Source organism: Diadema setosum, chromosome 13, assembly GCF_964275005.1.
Source record: "Diadema setosum chromosome 13, eeDiaSeto1, whole genome shotgun sequence".
Classification (NCBI taxonomy): Eukaryota; Metazoa; Echinodermata; class Echinoidea; order Diadematoida; family Diadematidae; genus Diadema; species Diadema setosum.
In genome coordinates, this window is record NC_092697.1 from 29103905 (window position 1) to 29128831 (window position 24927).

The 24927-nt window shown below is 37.8% G+C and overlaps 1 protein-coding gene across 1 annotated transcript; it reads left to right on the forward strand.

The window, feature by feature from the left end:
* The first annotated feature begins 112 nt into the window (after positions 1 to 112).
* LOC140236562 (trace amine-associated receptor 13c-like) lies at positions 113 to 24444 on the forward strand. Its single transcript, XM_072316488.1, has 2 exons — positions 113 to 471; positions 24063 to 24444. The coding sequence occupies exons 1-2, from the start codon at positions 113 to 115 to the stop codon at positions 24442 to 24444; spliced, it is 741 nt and encodes a 246-aa protein (XP_072172589.1).
* The last annotated feature ends 483 nt before the right edge of the window (positions 24445 to 24927 follow it).

Consider the following 24927-nt stretch of genomic DNA (forward strand, 5'->3'; position numbering starts at 1 on the left):
AGGTACTTTATTTGGACTTTCTTTGATCACAATCTTTGTAAATTCGCTCATTCTTCTGGCATTTTGCACCGAAAAGAAATTACGGACTTACAGCAATTACTACATATTGAACATGACGGTGGCTGACCTTCTGGTAGGCCTTGTCTGCATGCCAATCCGGGCGCTAATATTTGCCTTCGATCGCACCTGGATGCTGGGCGGGACCTTCTGCTACATCTTCATAGGGGTGCAGAACGCTCTTCCCGGTGTGTCCGTATTTGGCGTGGTTGTGATATGCTTCGATCGTTACCTAGCAACGTCGTATCCTCTGCATCACTACAGATGGAAGACTAAGAAGACAGCGGTTGTCGTCAATGCGCTGACGTGGTTCATTCCCTGCTCCATTTGGTTGAGTATCAGCACGTTTTGGGACTTGGCCCGACCAAGCGGTGCGGTGACACGGTCTGGATGGTGCGATCCAAATTACTCCAGGTATTTCATCTCAAGCACTATCACTGTGCTTCTTCGTGCATGTATCCCATTCGTGACGATCGCGATTTTGAGTGTTCAGATCTACCGTCGGGCAAAATCCGCCGGGCAGAAGAGTCTCGGAGGCAGAAGCATTCAATCTATGCCAGCAACAAAAAGAGATGATAGGTTTTCAGTCAGCCAAGACCAAATCATGTATGAGGCGGAAGCAAAAAGCCCGGAACGTTCTACGGACACACCTTCATCGAACGCCGAAGCTGAACATGTAAACTGTACATCTTCACAATTGAAACGCGGATTGCATGATAAGCAAATATGCAATACACCTCAATCAAGTGGCCTAAAGATTTTCACGATTTCGGTGAATTCCCAAGACCATCTTTCCGGTCAAGGGTCGGTTGATATACCAACCGTTAACGCTCGTCTGAGTTTTGCTGACAGAGTTGGGACTAAAATGAAGCGCGGGAAGGGAAGGGCCGATGGGGCAAAAGCCATGCGTACGTTGCTTCTCCTGGTCATAGCCTTTTTTATTACATGGCTGCCGAGCACAGTTGTCCTAATCTCACGTTCTATTTCACCGACACTGATTACAAGTCTGCCTTACATAATGCAATTGAGGGAATCTGTCCGATGGATAGCGTTCTGTAACAGCACCATCAACCCGCTGGCCTATGCCGTGGCCCAACCTCTCATTCGTCGTGTGATCTTAAAAATGTTCTCCACGAGCCTGTCAGTATAAACTAATTAAACAACCCGATTACTAAGTCAGCATCGATATGAAAATGATAACTGAATGAAATTAAGATTTCGTACAATAATTGTCCCACACCGTAGTCCAACAGAAGTATAAAAATCTATTAATAAAGTGCAAAAGTTTCCTCGTGTCTTCTTTCAATCAACCCTTTTCCCCCTCGGTTCCTTCCATAGATTTCGTGCACTTTGGGGATTGACAATTTCCCAAATTACATCAAAACTTACGAGCTATTTTCTATTCAAATTCTACAAAAGCATCAGCTCCCTCTTATATGCAGAAGGGATCAACCCTGTAGGACGATGAGAGCACCCCCTCCCTGCATGAAAATAATGGAGTGGGGGGGGGGGGGGGGTGGGGCAAACATATCATTTTGGCCCAAACAATTCCCGACATACGGGGAATTTTTTTTTTTAATAGAAAATTGTCCACATTGCACGTAAATTGTGCAATAGAATGTCGTCCTTCAATTCTGAAAATCTACAATCTCTCTCTCCTGCTAGGTTCCTTTCATTTAAAAGATTCGTTCATATCAGAGGGTTACCCCCTTCCAATTTACCCTCCCCACTCGGTTCCCAACCAAATGCGACTAGATTTTTTATTTTTATTTTATTTTTCAATTTTCAAAATATTCCATGAAAAGAAATAACTTCATTTCAATTCTAAAATTCTCTTCTTTTTCCTTTTTTTTTTTGGGGGGGGGGAGGGGTTGGGGATACCCCCTTCCATGTACACTCCTTCTTCCTGCCCTGGTAGCATCCCCCCTTCCCACATACATTTACCACGGCTAACCTTAGAGGGATTTACAATTTTCCAGATGTGCCACCAAAAGTGCGCAACAGATTGTTGTACTGAATCATTAAAAAAAAAAAGTACAAAAACTTCCTCTTAAGGGACGGGGATAACCTCCTAACCTCCCCTTCCTCGGTCCCGCTCCATATAAACACTATGGGGGAATGACAGTTTCCCAATTACATCAAAATATGCTTGCGGGATATCTTTACTTGAATTCTAAAAATGCAGAAGCTCTCGTTGATCGTTGAATTTCAATGCTGAATGTGCAAAAGAGGGATGAGCATATCATTTTGCCCCTAATGATTCCCACATGCGGAAAATTTTCCTGCTTTTTGATAGAAAATTGCCCAAATGTTCCAATTATATTGCCCAATAGATCGTTGAAATTCAATGCGGAATATGTAAAATCTCTCTCCACCTTTAGGTTCCTTTCATTTCTCTAACACGGTACTTTTGGGATTGACAATCTTTCTATCAAATATTCCATAACAAAGTGTGCATTAGATAGCTTTATTTCAATTACGAAAATGCATAAACCCCCTCCCTCACCATAAACTCCTAACATTTAGTATACAGTGAGATACCAAGTTGTTTAAGTACTTGGATATTCAGATTTTAATGTATACACCAAATGTGGCATCAGATTGCTGAATTCAAGGCCTGGAAATGAGCCCTCTCCCTCGTGTGGATGGAGGAAATACCAATCCCACACCCTCCCCCTACTCGGTCGCTGCGCTCCCTCGTTTAGAGTTTTGCTCTGATATTCGAATTTTGCATCCAACCAATATTGAAAACAGATCGACGCCCTTGTCAGAAAAATCGTTATTCTTTCATCATCAAATATGGAAGACGAACACTTATTGAAGAAATAATGTTATATATGTTTTGATTATTACAGTTATATGATTATTAATTATTCAAGCAGAATATTGTGTACACACATTATTGACTCCTTGTAAACAATTTTAGAAGTATGCACCAAAGTTTGGAAATAATATCTTTGAATTGACTTATGATGACACAATGAATAACACTACTTGAGATTTTGATAGGCTGGTGAAAAAAAAAACTCTAGATATCTCTGTTTACAATAATGATTATTAATTATTCGCAGAGGTCAGGTCAACATTGGTCAAGATTCAGTGGCCCCACCCCCCCCCCCCCCCCCGGGCGCTCTGACGAAAGCCTGGGAAAGTCGCGGGTGTTTTGTTTTCTTATTTTTTCTAAACAGGCAAATGTGCATGTGCCACATATTTCATAAAGGAATAATGGTAACGATAGAAATAAGATTTAGTTTACGGGTAAAACCATAACATAGTGGTTATCCGCGTATATAAAACAAACAACAGAAAAAGTTTCGATCAGATTTGAAATTAGCAAAATCTGTGTCAATATGTGTCATGTTGCTGGTGCTGATTGCTGGTGCTAATGATGGTGTCATTTTGACAAAACCCCAGTAACCATGCAAGGTCTTGGATTCACAATTATTTCAGAGGGAAGTTTCTTTGATTTTAAACGTAGATTATGACCAGGGTTGTATGGCTTAATGACTTCGCTGAGAAAGCAAGTGTATTTCCATGATTTGAAAGCATTTATTCTTCTACAAAGAATCTTACAGCCCCTATTTTTCACTTGCAGATGAGAAAATAGACAGCTTTGAATAGTGCTTCAAAATAGTTCAAGAGTATGAGTTAGTGATAGAAAAAACCCCAAAGTAAATCAATGTAACAAATGTTAACATGGTTATATAAAAACAAAATCGTTTGTGGAATATACCGTCTACAGTTATGGTTTATTGAGAAAATGGAACATATCTACTAATATTGTGACTTTATTGCGATATTTTTGTTTATATGTAGTGTGTTCTCTGATACAACTGAACTATACGTAATATGCATGACATGCATGAAGTATGATAACTCACACCTTTTTTTTTTTTCAATCACTCCCAATGGTAAACAATAGTTTTAAGCTTGATAGAAGCCCTTATCGGAAACCAGTACAGACAATACATGACGGATAGAAATTATGTGTTCAATTAATTTTGTATGTTACAAATCTTGCGGTTGCACTTTGTATCTGTTTCCAAGAACCTTTCGAGCTGAGATTCCAGTACTCCAATGAGCAAACCATGGTTATTGTCTAAGTGATTAAAAATAAATGCATGTACCGGTTTCTCTGTGGTTGTGCCATGCAGAAAGTTTCGAAGATTTTACGCCATGTGTACACCAAATTTTAGGGCTACCGATTTACACTTTATGAATGTATACTTCTGAGACCATCTTGGACCATCGAGAAAAGGTTACGTGCCGTAGGATTTAAAAGAACAGGCCATCACAAACATTGACAAACCGAAATGTTACAGATTTTGCGAGATCTAATGTGTATAACTTCAGTTTTCTCAAGATTCAAATCGAGGCTGTTCTACAATTACCAATCTTAGACCAGACTTATGCATGATTTAATCTGAGCAATAAGTGCAGTAGAATTTATACTTTCTTGTATTTAAACGTTAATCTGTGTATCGTCGGCATATTATGCAACTTTACTTATGCCATACTTCTCTATTACATCTCCAAGTGGAGGGGTTTACATTAGCAAGCAAAAAGGTTCCACGACAGACGAACCAGAGGAACCCCTTGTCTTTCACATACAAGAATTATCCCTAAGAGTAAAATCAAACAATACTACATTGCATTGGCAGTCTGATAATTGCAATTGATCTGATTCCTGCTGTACTATAGATGTATTGCATCGTGTATCATCCACTCTCTCCAATTTTGAAGGCACATAACAGTGTTATTGACAAGTCAAGCAAAAGGATCCAACACTCCCAAGTTTATGTAAATGTTGTATTTGGTCTAATTATACGAGAATCACGTCGCAAAGATTTATCTTTTTGACACAAACACACTTATACACACGCATACTCACACACTTGACAATTATGTATCTCCAGTTGTTTCTGTGATATTGTCCAAACAAGTATAAAATGAAAACTGCTTTGAAAGCACATCATGAAATATCATTTTCATACATGATGCAGGTGTGGATTTGTCAGTATGTCGCATGCTTGCTTGTGGTATGAGAACTATGATAATCAGAATAGTAGTTGCCTATTTTTTAAAACAGTAGTGGAGTCCGAAATGCATAGTTTGCAAGCGACAGAATATATTCCATCCAAACTACAGTGCATCAACGATGTGCTTTTATTACACAAATAAGAGAATCAAATTTCCTTCCCCAAAAAGAAATATATCTATATATATATATATATATATATATATATATATATATATATATATAATAGATAGATAGATAGATATACAGCGTGTCCCAGAAAAAAAAAAAACGAAACGGGGTTTCCATGCAACTTTTTACTATCAAAATCATACATTTTCTTTATGAGATATACATCCAGCAACAATGGTATGATAAACTTTTCTTCTTTCATTTGATGTACAACTTAATGTTCATCGTTCATGCATGACTGACTTAGAACAATGAACAGTGGTGCTACCAAATTTTCATTTGCACGCGCAAATGGTGACTTTACGTGAATTTTTCAGACTTAAATATTCGTATTTTCTTCTTTCATATGAAATCTCACGCGGCAAATATGAATAACGCATGCTTGAGAAAAATTTGCATGAAAACATGCTTAATTTCTACCGATTCTACGGATAGTCGAAAAACAAGAATAAGCTATGAGACAAAACCAATTGAAGACTAATATCGTGAGTATTCTCAGCTGCACGAAGTCCAATGGCTATGGGAAATCAACATTACAACAATGATACGCATTTTGATGATTTTGTACCTCAAACTTATTTCATTGTTTTCATTCCTCTCTACATTTCCCTTACTCGTGGTTAGGCCTTCATCACTGACAGGGATTTGAAGTTTTGAAGGGGAAGGTGAAGCAGAAAGAGAGGGTACATCCCTTTATTCATCGTTGAACTTGCGCTTGTAAAAGCGCAAGTGGAGGGCAGAAAGTCGGTGTTTTTTTTTTTTTTTTTTGGGGGGGGGGGCGGATAGTCGAAAAAAAAACATTCAGCTCTCCCGACTTAGCAATTAGACAATGGGCTCATCTGCACCATTGAATTCACACAAAACAACTGCAGTGCTACAATGAATGTTGTGGGGGGGGGGGGGGTGAGTGGAGATATTTACAGAGAATGCTGTATGAGACGGAAAGCCCTGTGTTAGCATTTATTTAGAATAAGCTATGAGACAAAACCAATTGAAGACTAATATCGTGAGTATTCTCAGCTGCACGTAGTCCAATGGCTTTGGGAAATCAACATTACAACAATGATACGCATTTTGATGATTTTGTACCTCAAACTTATTTCATTGTTTTCATTCCTCTCTACATTTCCCTCACTCGTGGTTAGGCCTTCATCACTGACAGGGATTTGAAGTTTTGAAGGGGAAGGTGAAGCAGAAAGAGAGGGTACATCCCTTTATTCATCATTGAACTTGCGCTTGTAAAAGCGCAAGTGGAGGGCAGAAAGTCGGTGTTTTTTTTTTTTTTTTGGGGGGGGGGGTGGGGCTCGGAAGGTTTTTTTTGGTCCGTTACTCCCACCCCACCTTCCCAAACATTCCGCTGATGAACATCCTTCGCTCTGTTGTTAGCTACATGGTCAGGCAAGCCCATGATCATAATTATTCTAATTTACGACCCTATTCACAACCGAACCGTCAGTAACAATCCCTTTCACCCCTTCCCTTCATGTATGTGTACATTCATTGAAGCATGAAGGCCATTGTTATCTGCCAAGTTGGGAATGTCGGGAAAAGCTAACTAGCTCTATATTTACTATTTATCTATCTTGGTAAAAAGGAAGCATATTTTCAAGTTAAGTTTTCTTGAGCAGGGGTTGATCATATTTTACGCATGGGATATCATATGAAAAAAAAAGAAAAAAGAAAAAAGAATGGATATTAAGGCTTTGATTTTATTTTTTGCAAAAGATTGCTGAAAAAGTCTGAAAAACTCATTCAAAGTCGTCATTTGCTCGTGCAAATGAAAATTTAGTAGCACTACTGTCTATTGCTCTAACTCAGAATTTTGAGCAATGAGTTGTACATCAAATGAAAGAAGAGAAGTGTATCTTTCAATCCATGTATATCTCATACTGCAAATGTGTGATTATGATCGCAAAGAATTGCAATGAAACTCGGTTTCGTTTTTTTCTGGGACACGGTGTGTGTGTATATATATATATATATATATATATATATATGCATATGTAAAAAATATATAATACATAATATATGTAGTATATATATATATATACATATATATTTATATATATATCGCAAGATCCTATCATATGCTACTGCCTTCAATTACTATTATGTTTTTCTTCCATTTCATCAAACACCATCAATAGCGAAAAGTCACACAGAATTTACCGGAGTCCATGCGAATAAAAGTATCACAACATCACGCAGTATAGCAAGAGAGGGTTGAAAAAAAAATTGTAAGGCCTTGAAAGGAGATTGACAGCGAAGGCAAAAAATAACAACAAGATAAGGGTGATCGATATTTTTTTCTTTTTTTTTTCCGCGAATAGTGTGAGAAACGACAACATCAATGAATATCATTGTCAATGTTCCTAAAAGCACGCATAGAGACCCCCTTTTGGATAGAAATACTAGCAACAGTGATATGGGAAGAGTAAACGATGGTGATTGGTGGGAAGGATCATATATTAATCGTAGTGTGTTGCAGTTTATGATTATTCATCATGGGCTGCACTTTATACCGAATGAATTTCGGGACTACAACATACAGAAAAAAAAAAAAACTGAATTCAACTTGCGATTTCTCGCCTTATTATTGGTTGGATTATAAAATGGATTGTGAGGAAAGATGTGCGAGTAGAATTATTTGAGTTCTGTCATCAAGGTTAATGCTGCAAATATCCGAAGGTTGGATATATTTCTCCATAAATCCCGGGCTATCAAAGTGCTTCAGTGCCTTCTTTGACTTAAGTAGCACCTGCTACCTTTAATTCCACCGGTTTTGGCTATGCTTCATGCTTTTGCTCTTCTAAGGTCTTCTAAGGTTTACTAAACTCGGTAAGATTGACTTATTTTAATGAGTTGAAATGACTATTGTTCTAACAAGCAATTTCGTTTTAGTTCTTATTTGCAAAATCAAAGGATTCATTCTAATACTGTAATGTGAAGATGAAGTAGGCCGATATAATGTTTCTGTGATCTGAACTTAAATAATAACATGTAATGTGTAAGGCCATTATCGGTTTCCGATATATTTATTTGAAATGATGCATAGACGTCTTCTCCGCACTTTAATTAAAAGAGTCATACTTCTACTCCAATATTGTTTTACAAATGTTAATTTTCCGTTTTGATACTTTTGACATCTCAATATGAGGTTGTATAACTTGATTTACAACGTGACAAGATACAATCTTGAGTTAAGTTCGTTTCCTTCCTAAAAATTTTCTCGATTAGATATTTCACTAGCGACTCATATACACTGGTGTAACGCACATACCATTGATTACTAAAATCTCCACTGGAAAACACCCAGGAAACATGCAATTGATGACAATCAATTTTTCTTCTAACAACTAGAACATGTACCACTTCTAATTTTCGCTTGTACTCTGTTCCTAAAGAGCCACAATTCTCATTCTGAAATACATGAAGGTACACGAATTCCAATGAAATAATCTTAAAGCTGGGTGCGGAATATTGATGATGATCATTTCTTAAATTTCATACAGGGCGGACGACATGATTAACCGTTCAAGTGATATCATTGCCCCTGGAGGAACAGTTCTCAAGGCTACGCTGGAGATTTCTTGGCAAGCAGGTGTCTTATTTTCCATTTCTGTGATTACCGTAATAGTAAACATGGGGATCCTACTAGCGTTCTACTATGAAAAGAAACTACGGACGTATAGCAATTACTACATCATTAACATAACGATAGCAGATCTGTTGGTTGGCTTAATTTGCATGCCCATCCGTGGGCTTATGTTCGCGTTTGACCGCACGTGGATTCTTGGACAAACTTTCTGCTACATTTTCACAGGCATCAATCAAGTTCTCCCCGGAGTCTCAGTTTTTGGGACCGTGATCATTTGCTTTGATCGTTATCTAGCAACATCATACCCACTCATTCACTACCGGAGGAAAAGCAAGAAGGTAGCAATAGTTGTCAGCGGATTTTCATGGTTGATTCCTTTATCTCTTTGGATGAGTTTGAGCACACTTTGGGACCTGGTTAGTCCCAACACGCGTGTGGTGTCTTCAGGGATTTGCCATCCAAACTACGCTGAGCACGTTGCATCAATGCTCTTCGTCGTATTCCTGCGAGCTGTTATCCCATTTGCCGTGATTTTGTTACTCTCTGTTCGAATCTTCTACCGTGCGAAATCTGCCAGCCGTAGTCGATCGGTTGATCATGTGTTTTTTGCAACGAAAGCCGGAAAGAAGGTAAAAACAAGCAGCCATCAAATTTCCTTTCCCAGAGTGACTGAGGACAAGGTTTCAACAAAAGTAAAAACAAATGAAGTGAAACAGAACATTCCTTCCATATACGGTCAAGAAATCATTTCACGACAACAAAAAGAGAAGGTGTCCCCCACTGATATAAACACTTGTGTCACTTCAGAGCAAGATAGGCGTTCGGACGAAAAACCTGGTTCGGTGCTCGGCTCGCCGCCCGATGGCGCGCATACATTGTCTTGCACTGTCCCAAAGGATAGATGCGATGCTCTCAGTTTTTCCGATGTAAGCCACAGCTACCGGGTTCCAATTTTCTTGAACAGCAGTGGAAGCATAACGGCTCGTAAGGCCCGGCCAGGTCCTCTTTTACAGGGAATCACCACAGCCCAAAGTCAGGGCGAGAAGAGGATCTCAGACGGTAGCAAGGCCTTGCGCACATTGGCTTTTTTAGTCGTCACTTTCTACTTGACATGGTTCCTGAATACCCTGAATATCATACTCCGCACCGCAGCGCCGGAATGGTCCACCAGCCTTCCTTCTGCGGTGCAAATCCGGGAGTCCGGAAGATGGCTATCCTACTGCAACAGCACACTGAATCCCCTTGCATACACTCTAGCCCAGCCGCTATTAAGGCAAACAATTAGGAAGATGTTTTGTAAAGATAATTAATTTCGAGAGAGATCGGCTATGTGGCACTCGAAAGTGTACAGGGAGCTACTCTGTTTGCTGTAGCATAATGGCAAACAGCCCTATACGGTCTGTCATAAACACAACGACAACAGAAAAAAAAGGTACTGCGATTTCTATAACTACACATATCTATAATTACACCTCTATTTTTTATGATTCAATCTACATTTTTTAAATATCAAAGATATTCATTGATAACTAGACAAAAGATTGATATAAATACAATGCACGTCAATAACGACAAATTTGATAAAAGGTTTACTTGAACCATTACAACACAATTCTCAAAACTACGTTTTGCTTTTCTCTTGTTAGAACGTGCCCAGAATACTGTTGTATTTGGCTATAAAAATAATAAGCACATTTGCAATACGTCAAGTCTGGCATGTTATAGTTCATACCTATTTTATATTCTTAACGCTAATTTTCTGTATTATGATATCATAGCAGACTAACTGGCCCAAATTCACGAAGGTGGTTCAATATTTACATGGACAAAGACCGTTGTTTTGTATGGGGTGCCAAGTGCCGCGTGGTCTATTTCGTTACGAAATCAGTCATTTCGTCAACGAAATAGGCCATGCGACACATCGGGTCAAGTAGGGTCAAGTTTCAAAGGACCCCTAGATACCGAGTTGTTATACTTATTCACATTGCAATGAATATCTATCCGTCCTCCTCATTTAAACAATCCAAAAACTTCACCAAATGTGTGCATCAGAGTGCTTAATTCAAGGTCTGAAAATGGAACTCTCCCTCGTGTGGGTGGAGTTAGTACCCCCTCCCACACCCTCCCCTTACTCGGTCGCTGCGATCCCTAGAACATAATGTATTAGAGGCTTGCCCGTTACTCCCCCCATAATGAAGACAGATCGACGCCCCTCGTCAGAAAAATCGTTATTCTTTCTTCGTCATAAATGGAAGATGGATACTTTGTGAATAAATTGAATGTTCTTATTATTCATATGATTATATGGCTGTTGATTATTTTTGTAGATTATTGTGTAGACACATTATTGAATTTTGGAAGCGTGCCGCAAAGTTTTTATTTCATGTCTTTGAATTGACTAGTTATGACACAATGAATAAGACTATTTGAGATTTTTGGAGGCTGGTGAAAAAAAAAAACAAACCTCTAGATGTCTCTGCATACAATAAGGGTTATCAATCGTTCACAGAAGTCGGGTCAACTTGGGTCAAGTTTCAGCGGACCCCCCCCCCCCCCCCCGCGGGGGGGGGGGGGGGCTCTGACGAAAACCTGGGAAAGTCGCGGGTGTTAGTGTTTTCTTATTGTTGTAAAGAGCCAAATGTGAATGTGCCATATACTTTGTAAAGGAATAATGGTAACGATAAAATTAACATTTAGCTTACGGGTAAAACCATAACATAATCGCTATCCGTGTGTATTCAACAAACAACACACAAAAGTTTCAATCACCAACTTCAATCACCAATTATCAAACGATTTTTTTTTTTAAAAACACATATTTGAATTTATCACAATCTGTATCAGTATGTGTTTTGTCGCTGGTGCTGATTACTGGTGCTAATGATAGTGTCATTTTTACAAACCCAAGTAACCAAATGCCTTGGATTCACAATCATTTCAGAGAGCAGGTTCTTACATTTGAACATAATATTATGACCAGGATTGTATGGCTTAATGACTTCGCTGATAAAGGCAGGGGAATTTCCATGATTTCAAAGCACGTATACTACTACAAAGAACCTTACAGTTACTATTTACCAGGTTTAGCGCTTAAAAATAGTTCTAGAGTGAGAGGTAGTGATAGAAAAAAAGAAATCTGTGTTAAAATGCTCATCAGTATAATAAATGTTAACATGGTTAAACATGCAAAATGCTAAGAATAGTTTTATCAAAATCATTTCTGGAATAAACCGTCTTCAGTTATGGGTTATCGAGAAATTTAGTGATATTTTCTTATATCTATTGCATTTTTTCTCATATGTAGTATGTCTTGTGATACAACTCAACTGTACATAATATGGACCAAGTGTGATAACTCAAACACCTTTTTTTTTTTTTTAATCACTGCTCCCAATGGTAAACAGTAGTTTTAAGCTTGATAGGAGCCCAAATCGGCAACCAGTGGAGACTATACATGACGTATAGAAATTATGTGTTCAATTCCCTTTGCGTGTTACAAATCATCCGGCTGAATTTGTATAAGTTTCAAATAACCTTTCGAGCTGAAATTCCAGTACTGCAATGAGAAATTCATGGTTTTTGTCCAGTTGATTAAAAATAAATGCATGTAACGGTTTCTTTGTGGTTGTTCTATGAAGAAAGTTTCGAAAGTTTCGAAGTTCTTTGTACACCAATTACGGCTATCGATTTACAACTTATGAATGTACGCTTTTATGACCATCTTGAATGATCGAACCAAGGTCACGTGCCATAGGAATTAAAAGAACAGGCTATCACAAACATTGACAAACAGAAATGTTACAGATTTTGCGAGATCTAATGTGTATAGCTTCAGTTTTCTGAAGATTCAAATCGAGGCTGTTTTACATTGACCAATCTACGACCAGACTCAAGCATGATTCAGTCTGAGCAATAAGTGCAGTAAAATTTATTCTTTTGGTATTGAAACGTTAATCTGTGTATCGTCAGCATGTCATGCATTTTTACTCATGTCATACTTCTCATTACATCTCCTAGTGGAGGGGTTAACATTAGCTATCATAAAGGTTCAACAAGCGACGAACCTGAGGAACCCCTTGTCTCACATAAAAGAATTATCCCTAGTAAAATCAAACAATACTGCTTTGCATTGTCAGTCTGATAGTTGCGAGTGTTTTGCATCTTGTTGTACTATAAATGTATTGCATCGCATCATCTAATCTCTCCAGTTTTTAAGGCACATTAAAATGTAATTAACAAATCAAGCAAAATGTTCTAGCACTTTCCAGTTTATTTGAATGTTGTATTGGGTCTAATGATATGAGAATTACGTCGCAAAGATTTATCTTTTTCACACAAACACACTTATAAACACGCACACTCACTCACTTGACAATTATGTATCCTCAGTTGTTTCTGTGATATCATCCAAATAGAGAACTGCTTTGAAAGCAGTCGTGAAATATCATTTTTATACATAATTATCGCACGTGTGGATTTTATCTGTATTATCTATGATAATCAGACTAGCAGTAGCCTATTTTCAAAAACAATAGTGGAGCCCGAAATGCATAGTTTGCAAACGACAGAGAAAGATCCAAACTACAGTGCATCAACGATGTGCTTTTATTGCACAAATATGATAAGAGAATCAAATTTTCTTTCCCCAAAGGAAATACATTACGGAATATCCTACCAAATGCTACTGCCTTAAATTGCTATAGGTTTTCACGCCCAATTTCAGCAGATTTGCATTCGAATTAATGACAAGGCGTTCAAATCTAAGGAATTTTTGTCACTGCTCTACTCTCGCGGTGCATTGTAATTCGTTGAGTATTCAGTTTAATTTAATGCCATTCCTATTCGTTGAGTATTCAGTTTAATTTAATGTTATCATTTTAGATTTTATTTCATTCAATTTCATAGAGAGAAATTCATTCAATTTAACGGCACAGAGTTAGCATTCAATTTCGCGCCAGCTGGATAGACGTTCAAATTTCCACCAAATACCAGTTTCAAATTCATTTATTAGGAATGCAACTTCGCACTTTTAACATTCGAATTAAGTCAACATACAACATTTCTACGGGCCTTTATTTTACTATCACTTATCGGATGATAACATTTCATTCTCATTTCAAAGTCTCATTTAATCATCTTAATTGTCCTGTATGTATTTCTTTCCTATCGACCTTTCTTTCATTTTCAATTCACCCTTTACAGTATGGATGTTACATTTAGGAAATAGCCATATCCCTGAATATCTTAGAGGTCCTATACGTCCAAATCCATATTGAGTGGTTCACAACATACAAGCTTGCTTTTTAGTGGACCTCTCAGTTCTTTTTTTCTCAACTGAAGCATAACTTTGTACTTTTTTGCCAGTATGCATTCTTTTGTTTATCTGTATCAATTATCTTCTACAAAGTCGAATGTTTATGTTTATGATGTAATTCCAAATTTGTTATGCGTTATGTTTTGTTGGAAAAAGAAGTATGAAAAATAAATGAAATGAAATGAAATGAAATGAAAATCTACTAGTAGTTTAATTCCATTCCTTACTTCCTCGTGTTCATATCATAAGTTGCCGCAATAGGATCAGCTGCTGTAGACAGACCTATTTCACCAAAGGGTTATATCTCCAGTTTCGCTGGTTGTCAAGATCATGCTTCATCCACTAATTCTATCCATATTCAATATGATCATGCATACTCTGTAATGTAGCAGCGGCTAAAATCGCGTATGAATAAAATGTACATGCATGTCTCTGAAAGTGGGGTTATGACGAGTTATTAGCTAGTATGAGTTAAAGATCACACTTCAATGTATATTAATTTGCATATTCAAACAGCTGCGTAACTACAAGGAATAAAAGCAACAACGGAAAAGACTTCCCATACTCTCTAGTTATTTGCATTGTAATGAATTTGAATTCCGTAACGCTCTCCACGGCGATGGTGATGCGAATTCGAATGCGTTGCACTTACATTTTTAATTTGAATGTCGTTATTACACCCATGTGTGACAAACACATGAAATCGCATGCTGATGAAATTTAATTGGATGAACTAGGTAAAACATTTTTGAATGTCGATCTCGGTGATCATTCAAATTCACTCGAACTTGAATGCCCGCATCGTTAAATTGATTGCAAATCTGATGAAATTGGACGGGAAAACCTATACTATGTCTTTCTTGCATTCCATGTTTAAATACCATCAATAGCGAGAACTCACACAGAATTTATCGGAGTCCATGAGAATATAAGTGTCACTACATCACGGAGTAGTGAGAGAGGGTTGAAAGAATTGTAAGGCCTTGAAAAGGAGATTGGCAGCGAAGGTGAAAAAACAGAGTAACAAGAAGATATTTTTTTTTTCGCGAAAAGTGTGTGGAAACGACAGCATCAATGAATACTATTAACAATGTTCCTAAAAGGACCTATAGAGACCCCTTTGAGCCATAATAATATGAGTATCCATCAGAGGTGTCGCTTTTGAGAGAATAAATTTTGAAATGCAATAGGCCAGACAAAGGCTAACATCAGTAATTTCTGAATATTAAAATCAACCTGCCCTTTCCCTCCTCACTCAGTCGCTATTGGTTGGATTATGTATTGTCATGGAAGAGGTATGAATATAATTATTTGAGTTATATCATCAGAACTGTTGCTGCAATTACCTGGAAGGTGGACTTAAATGCATTTCCCCATAAATCGCAAGCTGTCAAAGTGCTTCTGTGCGTTCCTGGACTTCGGCGACACCTGATACCTTTAATTCTAAGGTTTACGGCCATGCTTCATGATCTTGCTCGTCTAAGGTCTTCAAAGATTCACAAAACTCGGTAAGATTGACTTTACTACGAGTTGAAATAATTATCGTTGAGATGAGCGATTCTGTTTTAATTCTAATTCGCAAAATCATGCATTCCATAATGTGAATCATGCATTCCATAATGTGAAGATGAATTACATATTCTTCTGTTATATCAAATTGAATAATAATATGCAACGTTCAATGACGGTTATTGGTGTCCGAGATATTTACTTGATATGATATACAGGCATTTGTACTCTGTACCTACAATGCCATAAGTGTCATTGTAGGATACATGAACATACAAGAATTCCATAGGAATATTATCGTTTAACTGGATATGGAATATCAATAAAGATCATTAATTTCTATCATCTCATTTCATACAGTGAGGGAACCATGAATAACCGTTCAGGTGATATCAGTGCCCCTGGAGGAATAGTTCTCAAGGCTACGCTGGAGATTTCTTGGCAAGCCGGTGTCTTATTTTCCATTTCTCTGATCACCGTAATAGTAAACATGGGAATCCTTCTAGCGTTCTATTCTGAAAAGAAATTACGGACGTATAATAACTACTATATCATTAACATTACGATAGCAGATCTGTTGGTTGGCTTGATATGCATGCCCATTCGTGGGCTTATGTTCGCGTTTGATCGCACCTGGATTCTTGGACAAACGTTCTGCTACATTTTCACTGGCATCAATCAAGTTCTCCCTGGAGTCTCAGTTTTCGGGACCGTGATCATTTGCTTTGATCGTTACCTAGCAACCGCATACCCACTCCTTCACTACCGGAAGAAGAGCAAGAAGGTGGCCATAGTTGTCAACGTATTGACCTGGTTGATTCCTTTATCTATTTGGATGAGTTTGTGCACGATTTGGGACCTTGTTAGTCCCAATACGCGTGTGGCGTCTTCAGGGTTTTGTAATCCAAACTATGCTGAACATGTTGCATCAGTGCTCGTTATCATAGTCCTAAGAGCTGGTATCCCATTTCCTGTGATTCTACTGCTCTCTGCTCGAATCTTCTACCGGGCGAAATCTGCCAGCCGTAGCCGAATGGTTGATCATGTGTCTTTCGTAATCAAAGCAGGTAAGGAGGAAAAAACAGTTTTCAAAGGAAGCCATCATATTTCCCGTCCCAGGGAGACTGAGGACAAGGTTTCAACAGAAGTGAAAACAAATGAAGTGAAACAGAACATTTCTTCCATATATGGCCAAGAAATCATTGCACGACGACAAAAAGATGAAGTTGCCCTCACTGATGTAGACACTTGTGGCTCTGTAAGGGCTCGTAAGACTCGCCCATATCCTCTATTAGAGGGAATCACCGCAGCGAAAAGTCAGGGCGAGAAGAGGATCTCAGACGGTAGCAAGGCTTTGCGCACTTTGGCTTTTTTAGTCGTCACTTTCTACTTGACATGGTTCCTGAATACCCTGAATATCATACTCCGCACCGCAGCGCCGGAATGGTCCCCCAGCCTTCCTTCTGCGGTGCAAATCCGGGAGTCGGGAAGATGGCTATCCTACTGCAACAGCACACTGAATCCTCTCGCCTACACTCTAGCCCAGCCGCTATTAAGGCAAACAATTAGGAAGATGTTTTGTAAAGATAATTAATTTCGAGAGAGATCGGCTTTGTAACAATCGAAGGTGTACAGGGAGCTATGTTTGCTGTGGCAAGATAACAAATAGTCTTATGCGGTTTGCCATAAACAACAACAGCAGAAAGAAGTACTACGAGGTAAATTGTGATTATTTCGTGGATGTCAAATAATACATATCTGTAATTTCACATCTATTCTCTGTGATTCTACTTTTTGAATGTCAAAGCTTTTCATTGATAGCTAGAAAAATGATTGATGTAAACACAATGCACATAAATAACGAACGATTTGACAAAATGTTCATTGAAACCATTACAACACAATCCTTGTCCAGTAAATTGGTGTATTTGGCTATAAAAAATTACTATCCACATTTTGCAAGAAATAAAGTCTGACATGTTTTAGTTCATACATATATCACATTCTTAACGCTAATTTTCTGCATTATTACAGCATGGCAGACTTTACTGTGTTGCAAATGTACTTTTGTTTTTAGCCAAGTACAACGGGACTGGGCACATTTTGATAGTAGAAAGGCAAAGCGGAGTTTTGAAGTATTTACAATATCTTGTTTGAAGTAAGGATTCAGGTAACTCTAGTAGGCTGATTTTACATTGGAATCGTAATGCTAACATGATTTTAATTTTTGATAGTAGTAATGATGAGAGTGGCCTTTTATAATGCGCTTAAGTCCATCAGAAATGATGCTCATGGCGCTGTTACATAACCAGCATGAACAGTATATAATACAACCATACATTAATCAAATACGATAACTTATCAGAACAACAGGAAATACAAAAAACAAACAAAATGCTTTATACATAACGAAATTGATCTCTGAACATAAGGAAAACCAAACACGAACTAAATTTGCAGTATGTGAACAAAACAACTCAAATCATAACAATCATATTTTATTCACAATCAAGAATTAAACAGATATGTTTTGAGGAGTTGCTTAATTTGGTTGCGGACGCCTGATGAAAAAAAAAAGCTCGAAACAGCATGTCAACGTGTTTGACAAAGAACGTTACACTTCAAAGGACATACAAACTCGGTTGTAAGCATGTTCATGCTGATTCATAAACCCTCACAAACAAATTTCTTTTCAAACTCATTCAGGTAAGAAATAACCGCAGTTCAGCAAGTAAACCTAAGAAATCTTACAACAGTCATGACAGTTACTGTTGTGACAAGAGAGTCAGTAAATATTCCCAGATGGATAGTCTACACATATTTTTACAATTTGCCGTGCAACTGATATTACTTTGGGTAATATTTTCAAAGGAGTTTATAAATCTTGCATGAGGTGACCTACTCAATTTGTGTCAACGGTAAATTGTAAATGTCTTTTTTTACTCTTCAAGACTTGCTTGGTAAAGTTTTTTCCTATCTCACTCTCTCTTTGCGAGATCTTTGAAATATATATTGAAACAGCTCGTCGAAGAACTATTTGAATTCAGCTTCCTTTGTTTTCTAATGTATTCCCATGCCTTTTGTTAAAGGGGCAAAGTGTAAGTTTCAATAGAAGCGAAGTACACTTGATTATTTTTAAACTGGAGATGGTCACATTGGAGTATTTAAAAGAATAAGAAAGCACACATGATTTCTTGAATAGGAAGTGGGTAATTAAAGGTTTAAAATTGCGTAGCCCGTTGGCAACTCTGGTTTTTATTACAAATCATAAAACAATTTGTCTGTCTATTTAACATTTCCGATTTCCGATCGTAACGGATGAAAGGAAATATACATCGTAATCGCATTTCCTGAGCTGATATTTATATATATTCAGCAGAAAATATTACTCTTAAGAACATTTAATACTGGCATGTTTTAATAGCTCGCTCCTAATTAAGAAACGGGGGGGGGCATTTATTCATATGGAATTGGCAAATCGTGTGCAGAGGCATAAGTAATCAATGTTTCTTTTCGTAAAATAGTACAGTAAATGCCTAACCTCTTCATAATAGATTTTCGGGGTCATATATTTATTATGTTTAATTTTGTAGACAATATATAAACTGATTAAAATTTGATTTGGTAAGAACCGTAGGGAACAGGATTGTAAGATTAAAAGATGTCTTCTTCTGGCTTGTGACTGAGTAGAAACATTAATTTTGATGTTGCTTAGTTTTATTATTTCAAGAGTTACAGTACATGCCTATGTTCTATACTATACTGTTTATGAATTGTGGTACTTTTGAAATACGATGATTGGAATGAAGACATGCATGACATGAACGTAACGATTAAGGTTCTGGTATGTGGACGTGTGCAATGGCTCAAAGGGAAAATAAAATGAAACACGAAACACATTGTTTGTTCGAAAATTTCACAACAGGAAAGCGAGTGTGAGTTTGATTCCACTTAAAGGTATACAGTTGTCTTCACAGAAAGCATTATCACGATGAAACTTAAAGAGTCTTTGAAGAGATTTATGCACTAAATAGAAAATGAACAGCATATTGATATATAGAAAATCTCGATGTCTTTGATTTCAGAAATAGTGATTAATTATTCACAAAAGTCGGGTCAAGTAGGGTCAGGTTTCAATGGAACTCCCCTTCCCCCGCGCTCTGACAAAGCCCTGGGAAAGCTGCGGAAGCTGTCGTTGTTGTTGTTTTTTTTTTGCTAAGGAGCCCAATGTAAGTGTGCCACATATTTTGTATTCAGTTTGCTCGCAAAGCCATTATAGTTGCTATCCGCGTATATGAAATAAACAACATGCAAAAGTTTCAATTTTTATATATCACTGACATAATCACAACTTTTTTTCAAACGAATATTTTTGAACACAGATTTGAATTTATTAAAATCTATATTGATTTATGTGATGTGCAAGGAAGAAGTCAGGTGCTGGTGCTGACGCTGGTGTCATTTTGACAAATCCCAATCACCAAATGTTTCACCAATTATATCACAGAGCAAGTTCTTAACTTTGAAAGTAGATTATAACCGGGATTATATGGCTTAATGAGTTCACTGAGAAAGGCAGGGGCATTTCCATGATTTGAAGACAAGTATAGCTCGTATGCAAACCTTATGCTTAATACAAACCCTTTTCGGCTACCACTGGAGACTACGAGGGTAGAAGTTATGTGCTCAATTACTTTTGCATGTTTATACTGATGCTGAATGCTGTATACCAGTATTCCTTTTAGGTGAGAGTGAGGCAGTTCAATTAGCGAACAATAATCATAACTGTAAGTGTGACTAAAAAACAACAACTCATAAACATGCTTTTCTGTATACGTTGTTCTATACAGAAAGTTTTGAAGAATTTTAGTCCTGTGTAGCCTAAACCAGTAAGGGATACCGATCGCATGCCGATTTGCATATGTTCTGAACGCATGCTTTCATACCAAGACAAACTTAATCGATTTTACACAGCAGGAATATCACAAACATCGGCGGACCTGAGCAATAGCAGCAGTAAAATTTATACTACCTGGCAGCGTAACGTGATTAACCTGTGCATCATTAACCCATCATGCGTGCAGCTTCACATATGCCACACCTGTCTATATTGCATCTCCTAGTGGAGCCGTTTGCGTTAGAAATCACAAAGGTTGCATGACTGAAGAAATTGTGGAATTCCTTGTCTATCATATAATCATTATGACTGCTGTGTTATTACCATGTATATTGTTTGCTTTTGCACATTGTTGACAAGGTAAAAGAACTTGTACTATAATTTCTGATGTAATATTCATGAACGAGAAGTATGAAATTAAATGAATTGAAAAATTAATTTGAATTGAATATGGAAAATAATCCCATTCAAAATCAAACAATCTCTTCACTGGTAGTCTGCGTAATTGTAATTTTTCTGATTCTTGCTGTACTATATATATATATATATATATATATATATATATATATATATATATAGCATCTACTTTCTTTTTTTTACTTTGTTATTAACAAGTAAAAGGATCATACGCTTTCATGCTGACATGAATATTTTGCTTCATCTAATAATTCGAGCATCACATGGCAAAGATTTGGACTTTTGACACAAAGACACTAAGACTATGTACACGCACACCGACTCATTTGACCATTATCTATACCTCCATTGTGTCTGCGATATTCCCAAAAGAAGTGTTAACCGAAAACTGCCTTGAATCAAAAAAAAAAAAAAAAAATCGTGAAATTGGTTGCGGTAAGCGTTCTACGATAATCAGACTCGTATTTTGAAAAACAGTAGTAAAGAACGAAATGAATTTCTAGTTTCCAAACGACAGATGTTCCATACAAATAACCGTGCATCAACGATGTGCTTTTATTACACGAAAAAGAGAATCAAGTTAGGTTTTCCCAAACCAAATATACTAAAGATCCTACTAGCTCCTACTGCCTTGAATGACTATTATGTCTTTTATGCATTTAATGAAGTTCCATCAATAGCTAAAACCCAAGCGGCATAAAATGTACCCGAGTCCATGCGAATATAATTGCCACTAGATCAAGGAGCAGCGAGACAACGGTTGAATAAGAATTGTTAGACTTTGAACTGGAGATTGAAAACGAAAGTGAAAACAGAATACTGTACAAAGAAGGCAATGGCGGTTGATATAATCATATCTATTTTTTTTTCCAAATAGTGTAGCAAAAAACAGCATCAGTGAATACCATTGTCAATGTTCTTAAATGCACCTTTATAGACTCCTTTTTTGGATAAAAGTACCAGCGACAGTGATATGGGAATAATACACGATGCTGATTGGTGGAACAGGTCATACATATTAATTGTATTGTATTAGAGTGTATGATTATTCATCATTGTCTGCATTTTACACAGAATTAGGAAATGTAATATGTCAGATAAAGACTATAGATCAACCTGCCCTTTCCCGCCTCATTATTGGTTGGATTATAAAAGAGATTGTGATGGAAGAGGTATAAGTGTAATTATTTAAGTTACATCATCAGAGTTATTTCTGCAAATACCCAGAGGTTGGAAACGTTTCCCCATAAATCGCGGGCTCTCAAAGTGCTTCAGTGCTCTCCTGGACTTCAGCGGCACCTGCCACCGGTACCTTTAATTCCACCGATTGACGGCCATGCTTCATGCTTTTGCTCTTCTAAGGGATCTAAGGCTTACTAAACTCGGTAAGATGAATTTGTTCTCATGAGTTGAAATGATTATTGTTCGGACGAGCAATTCTGTTCTAATTCTAATTCGCAGAATCAAAGAATGCATTCCACAATATAAAGATGAGTTGCATGTTTAACGATTCTGTTATCTCAACTAAATTAATATATGAATAGTATGTTACGTTGTAACTATTGGTTTCCGAGATGTTTATTTGAAATGATGTTTATTACAAGAGCCATACTTCAACTCCAATTTTGCTTTAAAGTCAAAATGTTGATAGTCCGTTTTGATATTTTTGCAGCTAAATATGAGGTTGTATAATTTGATTAACAACGTGACATGACGCAATCTTGAGCTAGTTTCCTTTCTAAAAAAAATCACTTCACTAGCGACGTGTACACTGGTGTAATACACATATCGTTGATCATAAAAGGTCTGAACTAGAAAACAGCCTGGAAGCATGTTATTGATTACAAGTAATTTTTCTTCAAACAAGGAGAACATAGACCTCTTCCGATTTTCGCTTGTACTCTGTACCTATACATAGCCATAATTCTCATTCTAAAATGCACGAACGCACAAGAATTCCCTAAAAATGATTGTAAAGCTGGGTGCGGTATATTAATAATGATCATTTCTATCATCTCATTTCATACAGTGAAGGAACCATGAATAACCGTTCAGGTGATACCAGTGCCCCTGGAGGAATAGTTCTCAAGGCTACGCTGGAGATTTCTTGGCAAGCCGGTGTCTTATTTTCCATTTCTCTGATCACCGTAATAGTAAACATGGGAATCCTTCTAGCGTTCTATTCTGAAAAGAAATTACGGACGTATAATAACTACTATATCATTAACATAACGATAGCAGATCTGTTGGTTGGCTTGATATGCATGCCCATCCGTGGGCTTATGTTCGCGTTTGACCGCACCTGGATTCTTGGACAAACTTTCTGCTACATTTTCACTGGCATCAATCAAGTTCTCCCTGGAGTCTCAGTTTTCGGGACCGTGGTAATTTGCTTTGATCGTTACCTAGCAACCATATACCCACTCCTTCACTACCGGAAGAAAAGCAAGAAGGTGGCCATAGTTGTCAACCTATTGACCTGGTTGATTCCTTTATCTATTTGGATGAGTTTGAGCACAATCTGGGACCTGGTTAGTCCCAATACGCGTGTGGTGCTTTCAGGGTTTTGTCAACCAAACTATGCTGAGCACGTTGCATCAATGGTCGTCATCGTATTCCTGCGTGCTGTTATCCCATTTGCCGTGATTTTATTGCTCTCTGTCAGAATCTTCTACCGGGCGAAATCTGCCAGCCGTAGCCGAATGGTTGATCATGTGTCTTTCGTGATCAAAGCAGGTAAAGAGGAAAAAACAATTTTCAAAGGCAGCCAACATATTTCCTGTCCCAGGGAGACTGAGGACAAGATTTCCACAAAAGTGAAAACAAATGAAGTGAAACAGAGCATTCCTTCCATATATGGTCAAGAAATCATTGCACGGCGGCAAAAAGCTAAGGTCCCCCCTACAGATCAAGAAGTTTGTGGCACTCCAGAGCAAGGAAGGCATTCAGAAGAAAATTCTGGTTCGGTGCTCGGCTTGGCGCCCGATGGCGCGCATACGTTGTCACGTTCTGTCCCAAGGGATAGATGTAATGTTCTCAGTTCTACTGATGTAACTCACAGCTGCCGGGTCCCAATGTCCATGAACATCGGTGAACGCAACTCTGTAACAGCACCTAAGCCCCGGCCAGACCCTCTCTTAGAGGGAATCACTACGGCAGGTCAGGGCGAGAAGAGGATCTCAGACGGTAGCAAGGCCTTGCGCACTTTGGCTTTTTTAGTCGTTGCTTTCTACTTGACATGGTTCCTGAATACCCTGAATATCATACTCCGCTCCGCAGCGCCGGCCTGGTTCACCAGCCTTGTCTTTGAGGTGCAACTCCGGGAGTCCGGAAGATGGATATCTTACTGCAACAGCACACTGAATCCTCTCGCTTACACTCTAGCCCAGCCGCTGCTCCGACGGACCATCAGGAAGATGTTTTGTAAAAAGTGCCAATTTTGAGGGAGGTGGGCTATGTAATGATCAAAGCTGTATAGTTAGCAAAGGCGTTTTTGCTGAGGCTATATATATATATATATATATATATATATATATATATATCGTCGCTAGGGCGACAAGACCTCCTATCTACAAAATGTCAAATGTTCAGGAGAGCCAAAAAAAAAAAAACAAAACAAAACAAAACAAAACATGGCGGCCAAAGCACTATAGCGAATGGGATAGCCTTTCCTTTGACATGCTGTGGTGGCTTCATTTTTGGAGTAAAACAGTTGGGATTTGGACTGGCCATCACTTGAACCATTATTTGACTATTAATCAAAAAAAGTCATTTTCACCAAAATTGCAGATGCAAGGTCTTGTCACCCCAGCGACGATATGTATATATATATATATATATATATATATATATATATATACATATATGCGGTAGCCATAGCGATAAAAAATCAAAACTGCGCTGTAACTTTTGATCATTCATGAGAG

Excerpts from the sequence above, each read along its gene's own strand:
- LOC140236562 (XM_072316488.1), top strand. The coding sequence starts at position 113 with ATGACGGTGGCTGACCTTCTGGTAGGCCTTGTCTGCATGCCAATCCGG. Across the intron at positions 472-24,062 it reads TGCGATCCAAATTACTCCAG|CTGCCGGGTCCCAATGTCCA; the intron begins GTATTTCATCTC and ends TGTAACTCACAG.